This window comes from Mus pahari, chromosome 4 (assembly GCF_900095145.1).
Source record: "Mus pahari chromosome 4, PAHARI_EIJ_v1.1, whole genome shotgun sequence".
NCBI classification, from domain to species: Eukaryota; Metazoa; Chordata; class Mammalia; order Rodentia; family Muridae; genus Mus; species Mus pahari.
Genome location: NC_034593.1, coordinates 25,632,933 through 25,651,980, shown reverse-complemented (window position 1 = coordinate 25,651,980; position 19,048 = coordinate 25,632,933). Strand labels below are relative to the sequence as shown.

Below are 19,048 nucleotides of genomic sequence, written 5' to 3'. Positions count from 1 at the left end.
GCACTGATCTTTAATGCTCTACTTGACTATGTCTTGTCTTCTTTTAGATTCACCTTTTCATCTTGATAGCTCTAAGCTGTGCTTTACATTCATCTGCCTGTAAAGGGAAGGCAGCTATATATTTGATGAGTCCATCCCTCAGCTTTCCACACTTACACTTTGGAAATTATTACACCGTGTTTCTCATTAGCATTATTTAGCTATCACAGTGCTTAGATTGTTATGAATGAATCTTACATATGTGTTATAAACTTTGCTAACAAATCCTATCATGCTGTAGTTAGATATGGTTTCTTTTTTATAAATATCTATGTCCTGGTCTGTGTTGTCTCTAGGGCCAGATAACCGGGTTTTTGCAGAGCATTGTCTGGAGTCTTTTCAGCTTCAAAGTAACATCCTGCCAGGATTGTGAGAGCCAGTGGGGAACAGGGCTGGCCTCCTAAGCCTGAAGTGATTGGGTGCTTCAGGGTAGAGTTTCTAGTGAGACCTGTCATCTTATTTTTTCCTTAGCTAGAACCATGCCAACAGTCATTTTAAATAGAGAAAAAGACCAAACCCTCTATTTGTAGTCTAATGTAGTTGCTTAATAGTTACTACAGTGGACATGGTTACTGTTTTCTTACATGTATTTTTAGGGTATAAAATTAACTTGATTTTCTTTACTATTTGCCCTTAAGAGTGGAAGCCTTCACTTGTTGGTAATTCTATTTACTTACTTACTTACTTATTTATTTAGAAGTAACCCAAGCTGGTGTTGAGCTCATGACAGCTCTCCTGTCTCAGCCTCTGATATCAGCCCAACTGATAATTCTGATAGTTTTGTTTTTAATATATAAAGGTAAAAGTTCACTTTTAAGCAGTTTTTAGAGGGCTTCTTTCTTTTTCCTTTTTCCTTATCTAGACAGTAATTCAGCATATAGTGAAAAGTCCTCTACTGCTTTGTCTAGGTACCTTGGAAGTCCCAGGTCAAAGCCTGACCATGCCCAGCCCTGATGAGGACGCCTTTTCTCCTTGTCCCTTGTCTTTGTCCTCACAAGAACTTTCCTGTGAGTGCACAGTGGTGGGCGAGGGGAGCTTGCTGGTGCTTCTTTAGGAACATTGTTGGGGCAGGGCTTGCTTATTTCATGTGTAGGCAGCATGAGCGTTTCACAGTGCGTGTCAGGTTAGAGGACTACTTGTAGGAGTCAGTTCTTTCCTTCTACCGAGTGGGTTCCGGGGATTGAACCCAGGTCACCAGGGTTGTCAGCAAGTGCCTTTTTCTGTTGAGTCAGCCCTGGATCTCTTTATATTGGTATAGAAATCTCTGCCTTGTCAGGACCTTCCTCCCAGGATCCCATGTGACCTTAATTTCCTAGCTTCTCCATCTCTAAATATAGCCACTTTGGGGATTTAGTTTTAACACGTGAATTTGGGGAAAGGGGAGCAAGCAAGTTTACAATAGCGCCCTCAACTCAGGGTTTGATATGTGATTTTAGTTAATCTGTCATATATTGCATCAGTTTAGTACCATGTAGACTTGATGGGGTTGAGGTAACTATTAATAAAATAATACATTATTGTAAGTAATGAGAGAAATTGTGTCAGTCATTAATCCTTCAAATATTAGGCCACTCTGACAACAATAAAGTCTTTATTTTTTTTTTAAAGATTTAACTATTTATTATATGTAAGTACAATGTAGCTGTCTTCAGACACTCCAGAAGAGGGCATCAGATCTTGTTACAGATGGTTATGAGCCACCATGTGGTTGCTGGGATTTGAACTCCTGACCTTCGGAAGAGCAGTCGAGTGCTCTTACCCACTGAGCCATCTCACCAGCCCCAATAAAGTCTTTATTAAAGTTGAAGAAAGTCACCACCAGTAAGGCACAGCTTTTTGGACATGGTCAGCTGTTTTGCTCACAGTCCCTGTCCTCCATTCTAGGATCATCCTTGCACTCTGACTTCTGATCCGAGAAGATTCTAACTTAGATAAAGAATAGACTTTTCCTTTACTAAAATATCAGACGGCTTACCTACTAGATCACAGAAAGCTCATTCTAGTGGATGCATCAGCTGTGTTCAGGAACATGATCCACGTGGGCCCGGAGAGACACTTAGCAGTTAAGAATGACCGTTGTTCTTGAGAGGACAAGAGATCTGTTTTTCCGCCCCATGGAGGATGGTTCACAACCATTCGTAGCTCCAGATCCAGGGAATCTTGATGCTGTCTTCAGGCCTTCTCAGGGGCTCACACTCAGGTGCACACACCACACATAGACACATAATTAGAAATCAAATGTATGGAAAAGATGAGGAAATTAAATTATAATTTGTTTTTTTTAAATGGAGGCAAACGATCTGAGAGAAAACTAACATCACTCGCTCAGCAGCTGTTGTCCGAGCACTGATAGAGACTTGAAAGCACTTGTGGGACGGCAGGACTTTGCTCCCTGTTGTCTTTTGAAAACTGTATGACATAGCTATCACCACCTTTGTACAGGGCTGGCTGGCAGGCTTAATGGGAATTACTAGCTTATGTGAAAAACATTTTTTTAAATATAGCCTTTGTATTTTATTTATTTATTTACTTTTGGTTTTTCGAGACAGGGTTTCTCTGTGTAGTCCTGGCAATCCTGGAACTCACTCTGTAGACCAGGCTGGCCTCGAACTCAGAAATCCGCCTGCCTCTGCCTCCCAAGTGCTGGGATTAAAGGTGTGCGCCACCACGCCCGGCAAAAATATTTTTAGATTAAGCATCTGTTCTAACACTGAGCTGAAACCTCAGTCCTCCATTTAAAAACAATTAGTAGATATCTATTGAAATTTCTAAATATTATTTGAGATATTAATAGCATGTTAATTTCTTTAAAGGACTGCTATAGTTTTTAAACAAATCATTTCATATGATTTTTGCCTGTGTGTATTTGTGCACTTCATGTGTTCCTGGTAACGGAGGAGGCCACAAGAGGGAATTGGATGCCCTGGGACTGGAGTTACAGATAGTTATGGGCAGCTGTATGGGTGCTGGGATCCGAATTCAGGTCCTTTGGAAGAGCAGCCAGTGCTCTTAGCTGCTGAGCAGCCTTTTCAGCCTGATCGCTAAACTTTAAATTTTAATCAAATACAAACATGTTTAAGAAAAATAGCTATTCAAAGTTCATATAATGCTTTTTTCATAAACCTGGTTGAATATAAAATGATGTTACATAACTTTTGTATTTATATTGCAAGATTAAAAATTCTTTCTTAGGTTTGATATAGATGACTATTTCGTTTGAGGTGGGGACCAGGGGTAACTAGAGACTTAGACATGTGGTCTCCTTATAGCCTTGGGTGGCCTGGAACTCACTGTGTACATCAAGCTGGCCTCTAAGTTAGAGATCCGAGTGCCTCTGCCTTCTGAGTGCTAGGATTAAAGGTGTGCCTGTCACGCCCAGCTTAGATGTGTTTGCTCCTGTGTAGTATGAAGCAGTCGTTTCAGCTCATCCTCCAGTACATTCAGTTTTTAGTTCTAGCTAGGGAGGATTTCATCAGCTTCCGCCCTGGAAAGAGGCATCATGGTGGTAACCACTCACACCTTCGGGTGACCCCTGTCTAAGTGTGCCCCTGTTGTGAGCATCTCTGTGGAGGGGATCTGACACCAGCCACTGCTCATCCTTTATTCTGGGGGTTCCATCGAGTGGAAAGGGATGAACACCATCCTTACTTAGGTAACATGATCTCATTTCCTTATTCTCTGTGAGAAATAGATTGCTCCCTCAGATTTGGACAGGCTTGGGCACTGCAAGAGTCAGCCCTGGGTCTTGCTGAACTGGAGTTTTATGTGAAGCAGTCTTCTTTCAGGTCAGACAATTAAGACTTTATCTGAGCTAACACACTTACTTGGGAAGCTTCCTAGGTAACTGATTTTGCTGTTAGTTTGAGACGTTTTGTCCTAGACAGGATGAGATCTTTGATCTTGAAGTCACCCTTGTGTGTACTGTACTTGTCACGTGATGGTGTTTCTTCAGAGAAGAGACAGACTCCAGGGCATAGACCCAGTGCTAAGAGTTAATGCAGCTGTTCTGATGAAGGGAGAAGAGCAAATGAAGGCCTACGTATGCAATGGTACATACGTGATTGTATAGATGCAGTCGTTCATACGCAGTTGTACAGTGCGTTGTACATAGGCGATTGTACGTATGTGATGGTACATATGTGGTTAGGTGGTTTTCCCTTCAGCATTTCACAGTATAGCTCACTTGATCCAGCATTTTTAGCTTTGCAAGGAAAATATGTGGCCACAGAATTTCAAATTAGTCATAACTAAAAGATTTCTAATGGACTGTCAGTGACTATGACTGTGACGTTAAAACTCTCCTCCTTTAGGTTTATGTAAAACTATTCTGTTTTGAATCAGTACTAATTGTCATTTTTTTCTCTCACAGCTTCATATTCTCCAATTCAGCCTCATTCTCTAATCAAACATCAACAGATTCCTCTTCATTCACCACCTCCTAAAGTTTCCCATCATCAGCTGATATTACAACAGCAACAACAGCAAATTCAGCCAATCACCCTTCAGAGTCCAAGTCAAGATCCACCCCCATCCCAGCACTGTATCCCACTCCCAAACCATGGCCTTTCTCCGGCTCCCAGTAACGCCCAGTCACAGCATTGCTCCCCAATTCAGAGCCATCCTCCGCCTTTAACTGTGTCTCCCAATCACGCACAGTCCGCACAGCAGTCTGTAGTGGTGTCTCCTCCCCCACCTCATTCCCCAAGTCAGTCTCCTACTATAATTATCCATCCACAAGCACTTATCCAGCCACACCCTCTTGTGTCTTCAGCTCTTCAAACAGGGCCAAATTTGCAGCAGGCTACTGCTGAGCAGGTACAGTCCACAGCACAGCTCAATCTTCCATCCCATCTCCCACTTCCAGCATCCCCTGTTGTCCACATTGGCCCTGTCCAGCAGTCTGCCTTGGTGTCCCCTGGACAGCAGATAGTGTCCCCAACATCACACCAGCAGTATTCAACCCTACAGTCCTCTCCAGTTCCCATCGCAACCCCTCCACAGATGTCGGCATCTCCTCCAGCTCAGATCCCACCACTGCCCTTGCAGTCTATGCAGTCTTTACACGTGCAGCCTGAAATTCTGTCCCAGGGCCAGGTTTTGGTGCAGAATGCTTTGGTGTCAGAGGAGGAGCTGCCTGCCGCAGAAGCCTTGGTCCAGTTGCCATTTCAGACTCTTCCTCCTCCACAGACTGTTGCGGTAAATCTACAAGTACAGCCGCCAGCACCTGTTGACCCACCAGTGGTAAGCCCTCGGCAGCTCTTTGACTTTCTTGCTGAACTGAACGTAAATCTGTTTCTCCCACACTATGGTGTACTGCTAAGTCTCAATGACTATGATTTTTTAAGTTTGCATTTTTCCTGTGTCAGATTCTGACAATATATTGTATGAGCAAAGGAAAAACTGTCGTTTATTGTGGTATGGTTGCATGCTTTAAATTTGTGATGGTTATGAAAGTCCCTCGTTAATTTATTACTATTTAAACAAATCCATCTGCTATCTTTACAGAGTTGATTTTTTTTCCCCAAGGGAATGCATTTGAACCAGTGTCATCTGCACAAAGTTTTTTCTCTTAAGGTGATTATCCTTCATAGCTCCCTTCTGTTGGCTTGTATGTTCTTAAACGCATGGTTTCTCTAGCTAACCTCTTAGTTGTGTGCATTCAGAAGTCCTGGGCCTTGAGCAGCTCTTCTTTGATGGAAGAGGTATGATTATATGTGTGACTTTTCTGATGAAATTATGTTCTGTAATTAAAACTGTTAAGAAATTTATTCAATGGTAGAGTTCAACTTTATAAAAAAACTGACTGCTTAAAATTTCTATTATACAGCAAGAAAAATATATACTTAAATTAGTTCTCAGTTAAAAGGCTAAAAGTTTGAGTTTCTGACTTTGATACCGAGAAAGAAAGAGCTGTAACACATGGAGTAAAAGTTTTGAGTAATTGCGTCTCAGTGGAGTACATCAGAATGAACCTCTAGAAAGGGTCACATGGTGCTGAAAAAGTATCTTGAAACTATTTTTCTTTTTCAAATTTTTCTCTAAAAGAATTATTAAAATTTATAAGATGGTTTATACAAAAATTGAAATAAGGTCTTTATGAGTTTAATCAAAAATGACCAAATTCAGTTTCTCACTGAGAAAAAGAATTTTTCTAAAAGGAAGTTTTGTGTCAAACTTTGAAAATCACTCCAAGTCAGACATGGTTTGCTTCTCTAGTTATCCCAGTTCTTGGGCAGCTGGAGCAGAGGATCATGAGTTTGGGCCATCCTGGACTGCCCAGTGAGTTTAAAGCAGCCCTGGTTACAGCGTCTGTCCCCGCAGTTAGACTTCACTAATACTGATTGCAGGAAGAAGGGGTTGCACTCTCTTTATAATAGAGACAGTTGCCTCTTAGTCCCCAGTTCATCCTTCTAAGTGATCTCAAGAGGCTCAGAGCTGCTGCTCAGTCCTACCTGTTACTACCCTGGAAGGCCAGAGCCCAAGTGAAAGACATATTAGATAAGTTTACCATTTAATTATGCCTCTGTCTTTTCCTTTAGCACTTAACAACAGCTTTTGTCTTAAGGATGTAAGTCAGTGGTAGACTGCCTATTCAGCATGTGTCAGGCCCTGGTCCAATCCCCAGTATTGCCAAAAGAAAACCATGAAGAACAAAGGTTTAGGGAAAATACAGTACTTTCAAAGGAATCAAATATAATTTAATTTTCTCAACATTTAATTCAGTGTTTGGTTTTCAATGAGTAAACAATAAAATTTCTATAATCCATATTTTTTAAAATTATTTTTATAAGAGGACTTTGAGTCAACATATTTAGGGTAGAAGTGCCAAAAAATAAAACACTTTAAATATTAAGTGAGAAATATTATTGGATCTCTTTTGCTGATTTTGCTCTCTATTTTGAAAACACAAGGCCACTGTCATTTCTAGAAGTTTCCTCTGTTGCTGTCTGCCTGCTAGTTTCCTTTCCATTCTTTTTGCATCAGCTGTTGACTAAGTGCCTGTTTTGTTGTTGTTGTTGTTGTTACTGAAAGGGTTTTTGTTTTTTTTTATCAAAACCACCCTTGATTATTTCAAGTACTTAAATACAGATATATTTCTTTCTTTCCAATAAGATATAAACATTTGAATGAAAAAGGTGAATTATCAAACAAAATCAGTATGTTTTCAGAAAAGATATTTCTAAAAAAAGAAATAGGCTATTTTTTTTTTTAAGTTGAGATTTAGGTGTAAATCAGACATGTTGAGGGTAGATGATTTAGAACTAATAAACAAATTTCCTCAGTTTATTTAGGAAAGGGAGACAGATGGGAATATGTACTTTAGTGAGGTAAGTACATATTACCTATACATATATCTGCGTTATATTTAGAATAGTTATAGTTACGAGCTAAATAGAACTTATGCAAGTTTTGTAATGATCTTGTGAGCAAAGCCTCCAGTTAACTGCCTTCCAGTAGTTTAGTTGTGTTTAGCTGGTTTTGTGCTGACTGTACCAGATGTGTGGGACATTCCCTTTGCCTCCTTTCTTTACCTGTTACAGTGTTTTCCTTTATGTGGGAGATTGTGGAGAGATCTCTATATTTAACCTCATCTTAAGAATGGAAACTTGATGGAAAATTTGAAAAGCAGTGCTATTCATGTTATAGCCTTTTATTTAAAAAAAAAAAAACTTTTAAAAAAAATCATAATTCTGTTCATGGTCAAGCCCTGATTCCTTAAGCAATACTCTAAGTAGCTGGTTAGCAGTACATGGGAGTGCCAGGGGTGAAGAGAGCTCTGGCAGCTTAGTAGTCAGTTCTTTGTAGGGAAAGTGTTGTCTCTTAAGGAATGTAATGGGTTAAATCGCACTGGTTAATAAAGCCAGTTGTCTGGGTCCCTCAGTCAGCTCTGCGCCCACTCCTGTGGCTGACACAGTGCCTACCTGGGACCAGGAAGGTCTGCTTTATGGTTGCTCATTGTTGTCTCTGTTAGTCCCGAGCCGTTTGGGGCAGTGGCTTAGTCCGTGCTGACTTTTACCCTCACATTAAACATTGCTGTCACCATGAGCAGACACTAGTGACCATCCACTGTGTGCTATACAGTGACAGTGACCACTTCCACTTTTGAGGTTAGGCTTTTGGTGAATCTGTTTTCTAGTTTCTGGGTTGTGAAAAAGTATCTTGCAAAAATTTTTTTTGCCTATTTAGAACGTGATTTGGTTAATAGTTCAAAATATCATGTTAAGTATAAAATGAGTCTATTGGTATTTTAGAAGGAATTTTTCTGAGGGGGGTTATGTTTGTTTTTTCTTGCTGCTTTTCCCATGGATCTTGCCGTGTGCCCAGGTTGGCCTTGAGCTCAGTATTCTGTCTCAGGCTGTGCTGGAGTTACAAGGCTATGCCACCATTCCTGGACAGGTGTTTACTTTATTCTAATAGATGTTTAGAGTTGGTGTTTGTTTTTTTAACTAGTATTACTTGTTGTCATGTATATTTTCATAAATAAAATTTCATAGTACTTTACATGGTTTATGCCAGATTCAGAAATCCTGATTATTTTCATATTAAATTCTACACACCTAAAATTATCAAACTTTTTCAACAATTTCACTAAAAATGTAACACTGGATGTCACTTAAAGTTATTTTATGAATGTTCAGGTTTTTTTTAAATTAAGATTTATTACAGTTTTAAGTAGTTAAATCTTTTTTTTTTTTTTTTAAAGCCTCAACCTTTGTAAATTTGAGAGAAAGCTTTGGCACAGGGAAAGAAATGAGCTGTTTGACAGAATTGTGTTAGTAGATACCAAGCAGTCAAAGTGCTTTCATCTATTAATTTCCAGAGGCACTTTGAAACTTAATCCTTAATAAAGTGTTAGTTGAGTAATTTTGTTCTAATTTCATGGCTCCCTCTCTGTGATTTTGATGTCGTAGTACTTCAGGAAATCTTCACACTTGGATAAAAGGGGCTACACCTTCCCATGGGGACCAGAAATAGATCCTGTATATCTTAGGGTGTGTGTACTGTGTTAAAGAAAGATGTTTTCTGGGGCTGGAGGGATGGCTCAGTGGTTAAGAGCACTGACTGCTCTTCCAAAGGTCCTGGGTTCAAATCCCAGCAACCACATGGTGGCTAACAGCCATCTGTAATGGGATCCAATGCCCTCTTCTGGTGTGTCTAAAGACAGCTACAGTGTACTTATATATAATAAACAAACAAACAAATAAATAAAAGAAAGATGTTTTTTGCATATATCATACTAGCTTCTAAGAGTTCATTTGATTCTTGAATACAACACAAAGGGAATGAAAAAAAATCATTGCTGGCTTTCCTGTGGTTTCATAGACCACAGGAAATAGTAATTTTCATAACATAGTCTTTAATAATGAGTAATCTTGCATATAATTTCCTTGGCAATATATTGGCCTGACACATATTATTTTGGAAGTTTACTTTGAGTGTAAAAAACACTAGCACCTATTTTCATTCATAACAGGTAGAAATGAACAGAAGCAATGGTATTTTTAAAATAGTTGTTTGATTATGTAAAGCAAAATACCCCCTTTTTAAAAAAATTTTTTTCTAAAAAAATCTGTTCAGATGTGACCAGTGTCACTTTGGAAAGCTTCTATAGCTGGCTCACAGCTTGCTTTCTGTGACACACTTTGAGGTCTCAAGCACTCTTGTGAGTGCTTCCAAAGTTCTCCTTTCAGGTTGTCAGCATTGTTGTTTGCTTTGCTTTTAAATTTAGTGCATTTAGAATTAAAAATTTTAAAATTCAGAATACCTCATTAAATGTATTTCTGGAAATATTTCAAGGTAGTGTGGCTTGTCATTGCAGGTTTATCAAGTAGAAGATGTATGTGAGGAAGAAATGCCAGAGGAGTCCGATGAGTGTGCAAGGATGGACAGAACCCCCCCGCCCCCCACCTTGTCTCCAGCAGCTGTCACTGTGGGGAGGGGGGAGGACTTGACATCCGAACATCCTTTGTTAGGTGAGGAAATACAAAGTATAGAGGATTCTATTTGATAGATATCAGTAATAAAAAATTTTTCCATTAGAGATAGCGTTAAACTGACCTATTACTGTTGTTAACTGTAGCAAAAGATAGATTATATTTAAAAATTTAAAATGTATAAAGAATATTGTCTTATTAAAAAATAAAAATTCTTGTTTTCTTGGAAAATTATTTAATAGCAGTGGAAAGTTATTGGTTTATAAAACCTTTAGCACCACCCAAAGAAAACGTGATGTTTCAAGCATTATAATTATTAGTGACTTATACAGATGTGTTTCATGTGCCAACTGACATTCCTGTGTTAGCTGTTTCTTTTTTGGGGGGGCTGGGGGTTGAGACAGGGTTTCTCTGTATATCCCTGGCTGTCCTGGAACTCACTTTGTAGACCAGCCTGGCCTCGAACTCAGAAATCCTCCTGCCTCTGCCTACTGAGTGCTGTGCACCACAACTCCCGGCTTAGCTATTTCTTATTTAAAAATTAGAATAAGAGACTAGGGAGATGGCCCAGTGTGTAAAGCACTTGTTGCTCAAGTATGAGGACCTGAGTTCAAATCCCCAGAGTCCACATAAAGCTAGGCACAACAGCACATACCTATAATCCCAATGTTCCTATAGTTAGAGGAGACAGGAGAATATCCAGAAACCCGAGGGAGGGCTGGATAGCCTGATGTGTATATCAGCAAATAACAAAAACACTCTTGTCTAAAAATAAGTAGAGTCAGAGATCCACATCCAGGGTTGTCCTCTGACCTTCACACATGCTTTCATGTATGTGCTTGTATACACACACACACACACACACACAGAGTTAATATAAATCAGACTAGCAGATTATGTTAGGGGCTGGGTACTTGCTGAGCATGCACAGTGCCTTGGTTTCAGACCTTAGCACCATATAGAAAGCCCCAGGCATGATGGCAGAGCCTCTAATCTTAGCATTAAGTGAGGTACAACATGAAAGCATTGGCCATGACACCAGTGGTCGGCAAGTGACTTTGCACGCATGTCTTCTGCTTTCTTCAGCGTTCTCTTCTTACTAAAAGCCTATATATTAACTGTTCCACCTCTCTGCGTTAGCACTGACAGTCAAGGATTGATGCTACTGTGAGTAGTGACTCCTTCCCAATAGACATTTTCAGCTGATCCTTACTTGGGCCTGCTATGTGCTCCATGCGACATTTCCCCAGTCAGCTCACACAGCAAGTTGAAAGAAAGCAGCATGCCTTCTGAAAGGATTCAGCAGAGCTTCCTGCTTTGAGGCTACAGCCTGTAACCTGCCCAAATCACTGAAATTCCTACTTCTATGGATTTGGGGGTCCTTTTGAATTTTTTAAGTGAATATATGTCCATCTGAATCATGTGGAATAGACAGGAAAGTAAGACATTTATTATCTATGTAGCTTAAAAGCAGACAGAAACTCAATTGGCAATTTTTGTAGTTTTTCTTGAGATGATACTTAGGGCATTTGCAGGTTTTATGGGGAAAATAAAAATATGTAGGTGCTAATTTTGAGCATATTAGTGTAGTCTATAGAATGGAGATGTTGTGTGGATTAAATGAGACAGCAGCGTGATGTTCTTGGAGAACAGTAGATGTGCAGTCCTCTTTTGCTCACTTCTAAGTCCTTTCATTTCTGTAGGGCACATGGCTAACCATGAAATCCCCTTTCTTTCAGAGCAAGTGGAGTTGCCTGCCGTAGCCTCAGTCAGTGCTTCCGTGATCAAGTCTCCATCAGACCCCACCCATGCCTCTGCTCCTGCACCTCCACTCTTAATCCCTGCGGCCTCCACGAGGAGCAGCAGCACTTCTCTGGCCAGCAGTGCTCCCAGCCTGGAAAACAAGCCTCCACAGGCTATTGTGAAACCACAGATTTTGACCCACGTTATAGAAGGCTTTGTGATTCAGGAGGGACTGGAGCCGTTTCCTGTAAGTCAGAAGCTTATTTGTGTTTTTAAAATTATTTTTAGCCACACAACACTATCTTAAAACAATTTTCTACTACTGTTCTCTAAGAAAATGCTTGTAATTTTAAATTAAAGATTGACTTGTTTTTAGATGTGGAATTTTAACTGTCTGACCTTTTGTGTATTTCTCTATACAGGTTCTGAGAGTTTCTCGCCCTCTTTGGTTTTCCATGACAGGGTTTCTCTGTGTGGCCCTGGCTGTCTTGGAACTTTCTCTGTAGGCCAGGATAAATTTTAACTTACAGAAGCCCACCTGCCTCTGCCTCCTGAGTGCTGGGTTTAAAGATGTGTACCACCTCTGCTTGGCCAGAGACATTTTGTACTAGCCATTTCTGATCTTAACTCTGCTTGTCTGTCTGATGGAGATGCTCTTATGGTGTGTCAGAATTAACTATGTTAAGGGATATAGCGTTTACTAGCCATAGCTATTACTGATTGTCACCATTGTAATGTCAATTACAGCTTCACCTTTTCTTCTACTTGTTTGTTTATTTTTCTTTCCTCTATTGCATCCTGACCACAGTTTCCCCCTCTCCTCTCCCCCCAGTCCTCCACCTCCGTCCCATCCACTCCTCCTCTGGTTCCCTTCAGAAAAGAGCAGCCAGTCCTCCCAGAGATATCAAACAAACGAAGCACCTCACCTTGTATTAAGACTAGACTAGGTAGTCCAGCAGGAGGAAAAGGGTTCCAAAAACTGGTAAAAGAGGCAAAGACAGCCCCTGCTCCCACTGTTAGGAGTCCCACAAGAAGACCAAGGTACACAACTGTAACACAATGCAGAGGACCTAGGTCAGACCCGTGTAAGCTCCTTGAGTCAGTTCAGTCTTTGTAAACCCTTATGGGACCAGGTTAGTTGGTTCTCTCTCCCTCCCCCCCCCTCTGTGTGTGTGTGTGTGTGTGTGTGTGTGTGTGTGTGTGTGTGTCGTGTTCTTGACCACTCTGGGTCCTATAATCCTTCCTCCCTCTCTTCCACAGATTTCTGAGCTCCCACCTAACATTTGGCTGTGGGTCTTTGAACCTGTTTCCATCATTTGCTGGATGAAGCATGCTAGCCTCCTGTTTACTAGGACTTTATTAGGGATCATTTTATTGACATTCTTTTTTTCCCAATCTTGTTTGGTTCTATCCTAGGTGTGTGTGCTGCTAGTTCCTGGTCATCCAGGCAGTGTCGGGGGTAGGCTCCTTCTCATAGCATAGGTCTCAAGCTGGACTAGTCTTTGGTTGTCCACTTTCCCAATTTCTTTGTCACCTTTATCACAGCACACCTTTGTAGGCAGGATAGGTTATAGGTTTTGTGGCTGACTTGGTGTCCCACCCAATCTCTTCACTAGAAGTCTTGCCAGGTTATAGGAGTTGGGAGGTTCAGGCTCTGTATCCCTCTTAATAGGAGTCTTAGCTAGAGTTACCCTTGTATATTCTTGGGAGTTTTCATTGCACTAGGTTTCTACCTCACCGCAGAAATGTCCCCCAATTTCAGTCATCTCTCCTTCAGTCTACCTTCAGTCTACCTTCAGTCTTCTAGTTCCCATTTCTAGAAAAAGTCATATGTTCCCACCTTGAGACCCCGTTGGTATTTAACCTCCCTAGGTTGTTGGATTATAGCATGATTATCCTTTACTTTACAGCTAATGTCCACTTAAGGTACTTACCATGTTTATCTCTCTGGGTCTAAGTTACTCAGGGTGAATTTTTCTAGTTCTATAGTGTGTGGGGTTCGCTTTAATCTAACATAAACCCAACATAACTCAAATGCCAGCTCAATGAAGTTGACAAAAATTTGGCCACAGAACAGACTCAGGAGCTAAACTATGACCTGTAGAAGTGCTGCACAGCATATTTAAAGGATTAAAGCATGAAGCTTTAATAAAGCAAGGGGGAACAGGGTGGCCTGAAGTATTTTCCAATCACACTTTGATATAAGAGGTTGAACAAGGCAGTTTTCACCAGTCACGTGAGGAGTGGGTTCCTGGGCCTGGGAGCATGAACTTGTGGGACTCTGCCATCAAGATGGAGAAGTTGCCCTTGAGATGTCTGCACTCAGACAAATATTTCCTTACAAGTTGTCCTTGAGCTACCTGGGCTCTGATGATTGTTTTCTTACAACAGAAGCTGTTAGCTATTGGAAAATCCCCAGCTCCCCTGGGACCTGGAACCTTGAATTTAGTTTCTTCCTATGATTAAATGGAGTCTAAAATGAAATGGTAGTACTTAGAATAAGTCTCTTTTGCTTGTTCCCAACAGTACCATCCATTTTGCTTACAAATTTCATGATGTTATTTTTTTTTAACAGCTGAGTAATACTCCATTGTGTAAATGTACCACATTTTCTTTAACCATTCTTTGGTTGAGTTATGAGTATAACTGCAGCGAACATGGTTGAGCAAATGTTCTTGTGGTATAGTGGCACATCTTTTGGGTAAAAGTCCAGGAGTAGTATAGCTGGGTTTTGAGGTAGATCTGTTTCTGGTTTTCCGAGAAACTGCCTAAATGCATTCCAAAGTGGCTACACAAGTTTGCACTCCCACCAGCAGTGGAGGTGTGTCCCCTTGCTCCACATCCTCATCAGCATAAGCTGTCATGAGTGTTTTTGATCTTAGCCATTTTGACAGAGTCATTTTTGATTTGCATTTCCTCAATGGCTAAGGATGTTGAACATTTCCTGAAATGCTTCTCAGCCATTTGAGATTCCTCTGTTGAGAGTTCTCTGTTTAGATCTGTACACTATTTTTCAAATTGAACTTTTTGGTTTGTTGGTGTCTAGTTTCTTAATTTCTTTATATATTTAGAATATTAGCCCTTTGTCAGATGTGGGATTGGTTAAAATCTTTTCCATTCTGTTGTTTTGTCCTATTGAAGGTGACTTTTGTCCTACAGAAGCTTTTCAGTTTCATGAGGTCTTATTTATTAATTGTTCATCTTAGTTCCTGTGCTATTGGTGTTCTGCTCAGGAAGTTGTCTCCTGTGCCAGACTAATTGTCTGTCAGGTTCAATGTGTCTGATTTTGTGTTGAGGTCTTTGATCCACTTGGACTTGAGTTTTGTGCCAGAATCTATTTGCATTCTTCTACATGCAGACATCTAGTTAGACCAGTACCATTTGTTGAAGATACTTTTTTTTTTCCATTGTATAATTCTGGCTTCTTTGTAAAAAACTAGATGGTCAAAGATATGTGGATTTATATCTGCGTCTTTGCTTCTATTCCATTGATCAACTTGAAGTTTTTTTTTTTTTAATTTATTTATGTATGTGAGTACGGTGCCTTGTCTTCAGACACACCAGCAGAGTACATCAGATTCCATTGCAGATGCTGATGAGCTACCATGTGGTTGCTGGGAATTGAACTCAGGAACCCTGGAAGAGAGTAGTCGGTGTTCCTAACCACTGGGCCATCTCTCCAGCCCCAGCCTATCTGTCTTTATGCCAACAACCAGCAGTTTTTATGACTATTGCTTTGCGCTGGAGCTCGGGATCAGAGATAACGATGTTTCCAGAAGTTCTGTTATTGCACAGGACATTAAAGATATCTTGGGTTTTTTGTTTTTCCATATAATGTTGAGTATTTTTCTTTCAAGGTTTGTAAAAAAAAATGGTTGTGTTGGAATTTTGATGGGAATTACATTGAATCTTTAGATTGTGGTAAGATGGCCATTTTTTCTATGTTAATCCTACTGATCCATCAGCATAGGAGAGCTTTCATCTTCCGATATCTTCTTCAAAAGCTTGAAGTTTTGTCATACAGGTCTTTCACTTGCTTGGTTAGAGTTACTCCAAGATAATTTATACTATTTGTGGCTATTGTGAAGGGTATTGTTTCCCTAGTTTCTTTCTCAGCCTGTTTGTCATTTGTATGTAGGAAGGCTACCGATTCTTGTGAGTTACTTTTGTATGTAGCTACTTGGTAGAAAATGTTTATCACTTATAGGAGTTCCCTGGTGGAATGTCTAGGGTCACTTATGTATGACATCTGTATGTATGTATATCTGCCAATAAAGATACTTTGATTTCTTCCTGTCCTGTTTGCATCCCCTTGATATCCTTCAGTTGTCTTATTGCTCTAGGTAAGACTTCAAGACTTCAGTCATATTGTATAGTATGGAGAGAGTAGACAAACTTGTCATGCTTTTGATTTTAGTATAATTGTTTCTGATTTCTCTCCATTTAAGTTGATGTTGATTGTGGTTTTTCTGTAAACTGCCTTTATTATATTTAGGTATCTTTTGTATCCCTAATATCTCAAGACCTTTAGTCATGAAGGGGTGCTGGGTTTGGTTAAAGGTCTTTTCTGCATTTAATGAGATGATCATGTGGTTTTTGTCTTTTTGTTTGTTTATATGGTTGATTAAATTAATTGATGTATGTATGTTGAGCTATCTCTGTATTTCTGGGATGATGCCTACTTGATCATGGTCGATGATCTTTTTTTTTTTTGGTTTTTCAAGACAGGGTTTCTCTGTGTAGCCCTGGCTGTCCTGGAACTCACTCTGTAGACCAGGCTGGCCTCGAACTCAGAAATCCGCCTGCCTCTGCCTCCCGAGTGCTGGGATTAAAGGCGTGCGCCACCACACCCGGCGTTCGATGATCTTTTTGATGTATTCTTAGATTCTGTTTGTAGTCATTTTATTAAGAATCTATGCATCTATGTTTATAAGGAAAATTGGTCTGTAATTTTCTTTCTTTATTGGTTCTTTATGTGTTTGAGTATCATGGTGACTGTAGCATCATAAAATATATTGGGCAATGTTGTTTCTGTTTCTGTGTTGTGGAATAATTTGACAAGTATTGGCATTAAACCTTCTTTGAAAGTCTGGTAGTGTTTTGTGCTATATCCATCTTGCCCTGGGCTTACATTGATTGGTTGGCTTTTAATTACTGCTTCTAATTCACTAGAGGCTATAAGTTTGTTTAAATTGCTTATCTCATCCTTATTTAACTTTGGTAAGTGGTATGTATCAAGAAAATTATCCATTTTTAGATTTTCCTATTTAATGGAGTACAGGTTTTTAAAGCCTTCCTCATGATTCTCTGGATTTCCTTGGTGTCTGTGGGTATGTCCCTATTTTCATCTCTATTTTGTTAAACTGGAAATTCTTTTTCTACCTTTTAGTTAATTTGGATAAAGGTTTGTCAGTTTTACTCATTTTTGCAAAGAATCAACTCTTTGTTTCATTGATTTTTTTTTTTTTAATTTTTATTCTTTGGTATGTTTGTTTGCTTATATCTTATTGATTTCAGCCCTAAGTTTAATTTTTTTCTGTCTATTTCTTTTAGGTGTGACTTCTTTTTTTTTTTTCCTAGAGCTTTCAGGTGTGCTGTTAAGTTACTATTATTGGATCTCTCCGTGTTTTGTTTTTTGTTTTTTAATATAGAGACTTTTTAGCCTTTGGCGGTCCGATAAGATGCAGGGAGTTTTTTCAATTTTCTTGAATCTGTTGAGACTTGCTTTATGTCTGACTGTGTCTCCAGTTTTAGAGATAGCTCCATAAGGTGCTAAGCAGAAGGTGTAGCCTTTTGTGTTTAGATGGAATGTTCTATAAGTATCTGTTAGGTCCCTTAGGTATATGACGTCAGTCAGCTCCAGCATTTTCCTTGCTTAGTTTTTGTCTGGATGACCTGTCCACTCGTCGGAAGGCAGTATTGAAGTCTCCCACTTCAGTGTGTGACAGGCGATACTTGATTCAAGCTGTAGTAGGGTTTCTTTTATAAATGTAGTTGCCAAGCCGGGCGTGGTGGCGCACGCCTTTAATCCCAGCACTCGGGAGGCAGAGGCAGGCGGATTTCTGAGTTCAAGGCCAGCCTGGTCTACAGAGTGAGTTCTAGGACAGCCAGGGCTACACAGAGAAACCCTGTCTCGAAAAAAAAAATAATAATAATAATAAAAAAAATAAAAATGTAGTTGCTGTCTTTTTTCATGCATAAATGTTGAGAATTGCAATGTCCTCTTGATGAAGTTCTCCTTTGTTTATATAGGGTCGTTCACTATTTCTTCTGACTAGTATTTTGTAAGATATTAAAATGCTACTTTCTACATCCATTTGCACAGAATGCATTTTCTACGCTGGACCCTGAGGTGATGTCTATTGCTGATATTAATGTATGTTTCATGGATTTAGCAGAAGAAGGGTGGATCCTATTTTCAAATCCATTTTATCTGTGTCTTTTTATTATGAAATTTGAGAACTTTGATATTGAGAGATGTCAATGAACAGTATTTGTTGATTCCTGTTATTTTGCTGTTGTGGTGCGTGTGTTTGTGTGTGTGTTTCTCTTTTGATTTGCTGGTCTGGGATAATGTATTCCTTGTGTTTTCTTGTTTTAACCACTCTAGGTTGGAGTTCTTCTAGCACCTTCTGTAGGGCTGGATTTGTAGATAGAGATTGCTTAAATTTGGTTTTATGATGAGTTGTCTATTTTCTCTACCTATTGTGACTGAAAGTTTTGATGTGTGTAGAAGACTGTATTGAAGTCTTTGCTCTTTGTAGAGTCTGCAGCTTCTCTGTCCATCCCCTTCTGGCTTTTAGACTCTCCATTGAGAAGTAAGGTCTTATTCTTTTTTGTTGTTGGTTTTTTTGTTTGTTTGTTTTTTGGGGTTTTGTTTGTTTGTTTTTTTTCAAGACACGGTTTCTCTATGTAGCTCAGGCTGTCCTAGAACTCATTTTGTAGACCAGGCTGGCCTCGAACTCAGAAATCCACCTGCCTCTGCCTCCCAAGTGCTGGGATTAAAGGCGTGCGCCAACACCTCCTGGCGTAAGGTGTTATTCTAATAGGTCTGCATTCATATGTTACTTGGTCTTTTCCCCTTGCAGCTTTTAATATTCCTTTGTTGTTCTGTGCACTTAGTGTTTTGATTTTTATGCCAAAGGGGATTTGTTTTCTGGTCCAATCTGTTTAGTGTTCCTGTACTTTTAAAAGCCACCAGCAAGATGGCACAGTTAGGTAAAGGTCATTTCCATGCTAACTTGGCAACCTGAGATTGGTCTGTGGAACTCTCATAAAGGTAGAAACAGCATACTTAACTCCATAAAGTTGTTCCCTGCTGTCCACATGTG

At 39.8% G+C, this 19,048-nt stretch overlaps 1 protein-coding gene across 8 annotated transcripts in view; it reads left to right on the top strand.

Annotated features, from left to right (window-relative positions):
• Phc3 (polyhomeotic homolog 3) overlaps positions 1 to 19,048 on the top strand; it is a 68,580-nt gene that overhangs the window by 29,907 nt on the left and 19,625 nt on the right. For 3 of the 8 annotated variants that reach the window (XM_029537377.1, XM_029537374.1, XM_029537379.1), the window contains 5 exons: positions 948 to 1,046; positions 4,409 to 5,280; positions 5,566 to 5,613; positions 9,860 to 10,013; positions 11,714 to 11,964. In XM_029537377.1, the coding sequence (XP_029393237.1) occupies positions 948 to 1,046; positions 4,409 to 5,280; positions 5,566 to 5,613; positions 9,860 to 10,013; positions 11,714 to 11,964 (1,424 nt within the window). The remainder of the gene's footprint in view (positions 1 to 947; positions 1,047 to 4,408; positions 5,281 to 5,565; positions 5,614 to 9,859; positions 10,014 to 11,713; positions 11,965 to 19,048) is intronic. The other 5 variants (XR_003843686.1, XM_029537375.1, XM_029537378.1 and 2 more) reach the window with 3 other exon arrangements.